This window comes from Oryx dammah, unplaced genomic scaffold, assembly GCF_014754425.2.
Source record: "Oryx dammah isolate SB20612 unplaced genomic scaffold, SCBI_Odam_1.1 HiC_scaffold_1342, whole genome shotgun sequence".
Classification (NCBI taxonomy): domain Eukaryota; kingdom Metazoa; phylum Chordata; class Mammalia; order Artiodactyla; family Bovidae; genus Oryx; species Oryx dammah.
The window spans coordinates 1-7,413 of NW_024071465.1; the positions used below are offsets into that span (position 1 = coordinate 1).

The following is a 7,413-nucleotide window of genomic DNA, read 5'->3' on the forward strand; positions in this document are numbered from 1 at the left end:
CACACACACATATACCCCTACACACACATACACCCCTGAATGCTCAGGTACACACACACACACACACATACACCCCTGAATGCTCAGAAACACACACACAGACACCCCTACACACACACATACACCCTCAGATACACACACAGACACCCCTACACACACACAGACACCCCTACACACACAGACACCCTCAGATACACAGACACCCCTACACACACACATACACCCCTACACACACATACACCCCTGAATGCTCAGGTACACACACATACACCCCTGAATGCTCAGGTACACACACACACATACACCCCTACACACACATACACCCCTGAATGCTCAGGTACACACATACACACACACATATACCCCTGAATGCTCAGGTACACACACAGACACCCCTGAATGCTCAGGTACACACACACACACACCTGAATGCGCAGGTACACACACATATACACCTAGGAGCACCTTGCCACCCACAGGCAGCAAGATCCAGGGCCTCCACATTTGGGACCCACTGGTGGCTGGGGGCAGCAACAGCACAGAAATGGTGACCTGGAGAAAGAAGTCCAGGGAGCTTGTGACCTACCCTTCCAGGATGAACTCAGCCCTGTAGGCCATTCTCTGCGAAGGTGCCAAGGGAACTTCTCCCTTCACCCAACTTTGTAACTTTCTGCTCAACTGCCCCCCCCCGGGCGGCCCCCGCGGCCGCCCCGCGGCCCCCGTGCGGCCGGGGCTGGCTCCCTCCCTCCCTCTGCTCCTCTCTCCTTCCCTAACTTCTCTGCCTCCCTTCTTCCCTCTCCCCATCTTCCTTTTGGTTTTCACTCCCTCCTGTGCCCCCGCCTCCTTTGCGCTCCGGCTCTTTTCCTCCCAGCTTTTCTCCACGCTCCCTGGCTTCCATCACCTCCCCTGCCCCCAGCCCCAGCCCCACGTGGCTCGAGCCCTGGCCCTGGCGGCTTGGAGAAAGAACACACAGGGTGAGGACTGGCGCGCTCTGCGGGCTCAGCTGCCTTCTCACCTGAGGGCACGGTGCTGCGGTCGCAGTGCCCATCCTTCAGCAGGCGGTCTCGGATCTCCCAGCTAAACATGCCCGGGTTTTCCCTCTTGTAGTCCTCGATCTTTTTCTCCACGTCCGGAGTCGCCACCTGCTTCAGAGGTGGAGGTGGGAGAGTCGGAGTGGGAAGATGGGGTAGGGGGGAGGGAGACACTTTTAGTATCAACCTCCCAGGAGCCCCAGGGCCAGGCTGACGGCTCTGGTCACCACTCCTCTATTCTGAGACTGGCTTCACCCTTTCCAGAAACCTGTTCCTGGCTCCCAGGAAGGCTGCTGGGGTTGGGGAATGCAGAATAGGGTAGGTAATAAACTAGAAACCTAATTAGGACCCCCCCACCCACTATTCCAGGCAAGACTGAAGGAAGGTTTCCCTCATTTGGGATGGTAATGGGGTTCTGGGCAGATGTAAAGACAGCACAGGAATGACTCATTGGCCTTTTGGGAAATCTGGACCCGTTATCCCCATCTCTGAGAAATTCAAATAATGGAGGAAGTCTGTGCTTGGGGACCTTTTTCCACTGTACTGCCCATAGGTAGCATGTAGACTTACTCCCTACCACTACTGGATGACACAGGGTAGAGTGCGGCTCCAGCCAGGCCCCCCAGCCGTGGGAAGGCTGGCTGTCAGCTCTGCGGCAGACACTCACTCTGGGCTTGCTGCCGCCGATGGCCCCGGGCCGGATGGACCCCGTCTCCTGGTAGCGGCAGAGGATCTTGGAGACGCAGCCGTGGGACACACGCAGCTGGCGTGAAATGACGCAGGGCCGGATGCCGTGGTGGGCCATCTCCACGATCTTGTGCCGGATGTGATTAGGCAGGGGTCGCCCATTGATGAAGACCCCACCCAGCTGATTGACCCGGCCTTGGCCAAGCGGGGTGGACACTGGAGAGGGAAGGGGGAGATGAGGAAAAAGAGAGACGTGGGATGCGGGTGAGAATCCTGAGTACTGCCCTTCGCACTTCAGTTTTGTTTGAGCTCCAAGACCGCTGTAAACAGGTCTCCATGCCCCACATTTGGAGCTGCGGCAGTGCCGATGTCAGGGGGAAAGCTGCTATGAAGCCAAGGGAAGGCCCGGCAGGGATAGGGAGACTCGCGGCTGGCTGCCAGAGTCCCCCCAGATGCCACGTCCCCAGTCCTGCCAGGCTGGGGGGGGGATGAGGATACACCTGGGGGATCCGTGTCTGAGAAGGGGAAGGAGAGACGCAGAGGGGAGAGCCTAGAGACAGGTGGAGCCTGGGACTCGAACCAATGGCCTCTGGGCTGGCAGCTTGGGCAGAGGGCTGCTTGCCTTCTAGAGAGGCTGACAACCGGTGAGCTGGGGCCCATCTGGTCGGTTCCATGCTCTAAGTGGTCAAGTCTGATCCATTTGATATCGGCCCTGGAAAGACTGGCTGATTACTAGTATTTACAACTCTGGCTTGTGCAGCAGAACTGTCCTACCCATAACTGGATGGTCGAGGCACAGCAGAGGGACCGGCCACAGAAAGCTGTTGGCTGCTGCCCCCGGGGGCTCCTGGCTGCCCCTCTGGCGACTCCCCTTCCTTCCTACCCCTCTCGAAGTTCAGATTTCGTTTGGGGATGATTTGGTGGTGATCTGCTCCACTGTCAGCAAGCTCCTAAATCATATACTCATTTGGCCTCAGACACCCATGAACTGTCCCTGCAGGTTTGGAGAGGCCGGTGCACAGATGGGCCGGAGCCCCTTCTGGGAACCAGAAAGACAGACGCAGTTCGCCGCGTGAGCCGGGAGGGGAGTATGCGGAGGAAGCGTTCGTGCAAAGCCCACACAATTTCTTCCCAGAAGGTTGGGGGTCGGGGGGACACCCGGTGCACTAATCCAGCCTCCATCCCCCCAATTTGGGGACTCGGCGGCTGCGGAGATCTGGTAGATTAGAACGATTTCACAGCCCAGGGAGTGGAGGGAGCTGACAGGATAATTGGAAGAAAGAGGCTCGGGAGCTGAGCTGTTCCTACCGCCTCCTCCCCTCGCTCTGCCCGCCCCCCCATGGAAAAGTGGGTGCCTGAAGCCGCTCTCGGATTTAATCAGAAATCGTGCGTCGCCAAGTCAGAGTTACTCGGTCTCCGTGGCGGGATATGCCATTAGCGCTGGAGAGCTCTCGAGCGCCCAACTTTATATTCAAGAGCCTCTTTAGCGACCGGCACTCGGCTCTCCTCAGTATTCTCCGTCATGTTGGGCAAATATTGTCCTAATCCGCTGCGCGGCCGCGGCCGCCTGTTTTACTTGCATTCGCTACAAGAGAGCGCTGCGACAAATCCCCGGGCCGGCGCGCTCTCCCGCCTGCGTGGCTGCTCGTGCGCACTTGATCACGGAGCCGCTCTCCTCGCCGCGGTCTAATTCCGGACCCGCGCCGTCTAGCTGCCGGAGGGACACCCCCCTCTCCAGATCTCAGGCTGCCTGCCCGTCCTTCCCCTCCTTGCCTTCTTTCCCTTCCTCGCGCACAAGTGGCTCATACAATTATAAGAGTAATTAAAAACAAAAGTCGCACCTATCTCTAACCACGCCTGACATCCCGGGCTACCTATCCCCAGAAGCCAAGAGCTCCCTCAGTTGACAGGTCGAAGACCTAATATTAGTTTAAAAAGAAAGCAAAACAAAAATGCAGGAAAGGGTCTCGGTGCGCTCCAGCCCTTGCTGGAGCCGAGAACCCGTTCACTCCCGCCAGTCCCTTCGCTCATCCCCGGTGCTGGGTGTTCAGGGAGGAGCCCTTAGGAAACTAACACTTTCCCCTTGTCTGGACATTTCCGTGCCCTCTCGCCGTCTTGAGGGCTCTCCCGAGGGATTTCTAGAGTTCCGAAGCCCAGTGGAAAGTTTCCGGGGGGCAGAAATCGTTACTGTTTATTATTTCACAGCTTGTTTCCAGCCTCGAAGGCGAGGTCCTAGTTAAGACATATAAAACATCACACACTGTTGGTATTTCGAAATAAAAGGGATTGTTAAACCATCCCGGGGTGAAAAGAACAATTCAAAACAAGAGTAGAAAGCGGAACGCGGGAGAGCCGAGAAAGTATTAGGTGGAAAGTATCTGAAAATAGTGGAATGAGTTGGGATCCACTAGGACTTGAAATTGACTAGGAGTCGAGATCGACTCGGAGTTCAGCCAGGCGGGGAAAGGCCGCAACCCAGGACGCGTGACGCTGGGGCCGCCGGTCGGTGAAACCCACGCGGAAACGGACAAGTGTGGGTCCCCAGAAACTTCCTGGGTCGGGCGCCGGGACTCGGACTCAAAAGGGAAGGGAACCCCCCGACTCCCCCCTTGCTGGCGCCACCGCCGCCCCGCGAAGATTGCCACCTCTCCGAGGACTCGGAGGCCCCGGCGGAGAAGGGAGGCCACCCCGGGCGCTCTTACCTTCCAGGGGAAACCCCGTGCGAGGGTAGTTCTGCCCAGGAGCCGGCCGCACCATCCTGGGTACCGTGCCGGGAAGCGCCGCCATTCTTCGCGCACGCCGGCGGCGGGTCCCGAGTCGGCAAAAATCGCTTCCCGTCCGCTCCCCTTCCCCCTGCCGCGATCTCTTTCTTTCCTCTTCTTCTTCGTCTCCTTTTTTTTTTTTTAAACCTCCTCCCCCTCCCCTCGGCAAACACTCCCCACCCCCCACCCCCGGCAGCCGCCGCTCGCGTCCAGAAGCTGGGGAAGGCGGGGTGGGGGTGAGGTTGGGGGGCGGAGGTCGGGAGGCTGGGGAAAGAGGGGAGGTGGCGACGAGGAAGTTCAAACAAACAAACACAGCCACCCCGAGGCCTCCTCTGCCCGCCCCGCTCGGCCAGAAGTTGTGCGGGCGGATGCGCGGGGCAGCAGCGGGGGCCGCGGCCCGGAGGCCGAACGAGGCTGGCGGGGGTGGCGAGGGGATCGCGGCCGGAGTCCGGGCCCCCAGCCTCGGACTGGCGAGGGCCGCGCTCCGGCGCTGCGGGCCAAAGTTTCTGAGCCGAGCGGCTGCGGACTGGATTCCTGTTTCCGTATTTATTTATATATTTATCCTCTCGCTCCCCCGCCCTCTCCTCGCCTGCTCTTCTCCACGCCTTCTTTCTCCGACCACACTCACTCCTCGCGGACACGCCAGCTTTCACACTCCCGCCCCCTCACCCGAAGATCTGGGGAGGGAAGAAGGAACCTCTCGGGTTGCGGGGGCCGAAGAGGGGGCGACAAGGGGGTGGCGGGGTCGGGGGGAGGCGAGGGGCGAGCGATCCGCCTGGTAAGTTGCGCAGAAGTGCTGGCTGTAGCGCGCGGGAGGCGGCGGCGGCGGCGAATGGGACGTGATGGGTTCGGACTTTTCTTTTATTCATGAGGAGGGCAGGGGGCCAGGGCGGAAGGCAGCCGAGGACCAATAACGAGAAGAAATCTACGAATTTATTTTTTTTCCTCCTCTGTTTTTTAATCCTCGACTCACCTCCCTTTGGGGGGAGCGTCTGAACCGCCCGTTAAAATAGAGGGAGCAAAAGGCGGGGGCGTGGTGGGGGTTGGGGGGGCGAGGGAGAAGGGGAGGGGGCCCCCCAGTCCCGGTGTCTTCCCTTGACGGATGGGCCCGGACGGCCGAGCCCCCAGCCCCCCGGTCGCCCACAGCCCGGCTCTGCAGTCCGGCTGTATGGGAATGCCTGCCTCCCGTCGGTGGTTGCCTCGAATTCTCGCCTCAGCTCTAGCCTCCCAGAGTCGGAGCCCAGCTGGATCTCACGTCTTCCCCCTGGTCTCACACACTCTGACATTTCTGCCATTGGGGTCCACCTGGATTTGGCCTAGATGACCTGGGGGTGGGGGTATGACTTTCTCTGTGAAACTGCCTCTGAGCCCCGGTTTCCTATTCTTGCCTGGCCTCCTGCAGCTCTGGGAAGCCCAGAAGGATGGTGGGGTCTGGGGCTGGGAAAGCCCTCTGCTAGTGTTAGGGACCCTCTCCCTCTTCCCCTCCCCTCCCCTCCCGGGCCCCCAGTCCTCACCCATCTCCAGCCAGGATTAAACTCCTGCCCCTGTTCAGCCCACACCCAGAAGCCCTCTCCAGCAGGTACTTCCCTGCCTTGAGGCGGACCCGCAAGGCGGTGCCCAGGATCTGGGGGTCCAAAGGGCTGGGACGTGGCGGGGAGGGTACCCCCCCAGACCCCTAGTTCCAAGGTCCTCTGCTGGTTGGGGGGAGGGAGCCCCAGTTAATCACTGAGTGTGGGAGGGAGGTCCTGCCATTTTGCGCTCTCCCCACCTTCCCCAGGGCCGGACTGACTGGACCCTTCTGCCAGGGGGATGCCGAGTCCTGGGGGCGAAACGCCCTCCCAGCGGGGCAGGACGCCAGGACCGCGGGTCTTTTGTCTCCCCCGAGAAAGAGTGTCTCCGGCCCAGCGCTGGAGGCCAGATACAATAAAATAAACCCAGCCCCCAAACTCGCCCCCTCCCCCAGCCAGCCTGCCCCCTGCCGCCCTCTCCTCGTGCTGGGCTCAGCCCCTCCAGGCCTGGCCTGGGAGCCTCCTCAGGCTGGCCTCATGCGCCCCCTCCCCTCCCCTCCCCCTTGCCTCACCTGTGACCTTTGCCCCTCTAAGCCTGTGACAGTCTCCTTCCTCTCCCCTCTATTCCAGGACTGGGGGCTCCTCCAGCAGGAGGTGAGGTGGGGCAGGGGTGGGGGAGACCTTCTAGAAATGGGGGCTGCTGAAAAGCTGTTACACTCATGCCCCCTCGGGGCCCCAGAATTGAGCGGGGCGGGGGAGGGGGGGGACCAAGTAGCTTTAAAATTGAAAAGACACCCCCCCACACTCCCAGTCCCTTTAGGAAACCAAGGGGCCAGGCTACCTGAGTTACAGGGGCCCTGCAAGGCTTTCTGTGACCCTTTCCCCACTGAATCCGCTTGCCCGCAAGAGAGATGAGAAGGTGGCATTTTACGGTGCAATGTGTGAGTCTGGGGACCATGAGTCAGCTTTGAGTCAGTCTCTTTTCCATCTCATCTCCACGTAGCATCTGGCCTGCCTTGACCTCCTGAGGTGGCTGCATATATACACGCAGGTATACACCCAGACATACCTATGTAACACACACACACACACACATATTGTCCATCTGCTCATGCGGCCATAAGTCATTGCCATCATGGTGAGGAAGCGTTTAAGCCTCCCTGCCTCTGCGTGTGTGGGTGGAGAGGGCCGGTGTGTCTGTGTGTGGACAGGTTCATGTCCACATCTGTGTGAGTCGGGGGGAAGGGGTGTGTGTGTGTGTGTGGTTGTGTGTGTGTGTGTGGTTGTGTGTGTGTGTGTGTGGGTGTGGGTGTGTGTGTGTGTGTGTGGGTGTGTGTGTGGGGGGAGGGTGTGTGTGTGGGGATGTGTGTGTGTGTGTGTGGGTGTGGGTGTGTGGGTATGTGTGTGGTTGTGTGTGTGTGTGGG

The 7,413-nt window shown here is 59.8% G+C and overlaps 1 protein-coding gene across 1 annotated transcript; it reads right to left on the reverse strand.

Annotated features, from left to right (window-relative positions):
- Nucleotides 1–1,015: 1,015 nt before the first annotated feature.
- On the reverse strand, nucleotides 1,016–4,609 carry LOC120859512 (paired box protein Pax-7-like; the record flags this gene model as incomplete). The annotated part of the gene is made up of 3 exons (XM_040235595.1): nucleotides 4,421–4,609; nucleotides 1,699–1,934; nucleotides 1,016–1,142 (listed from the first exon to the last, which is right to left on the reverse strand). Coding segments are annotated over exons 1-3 (448 nt in total), but the record flags the coding sequence as incomplete, so codon positions are not given.
- Between the last annotated feature and the right edge of the window lie 2,804 nt (nucleotides 4,610–7,413).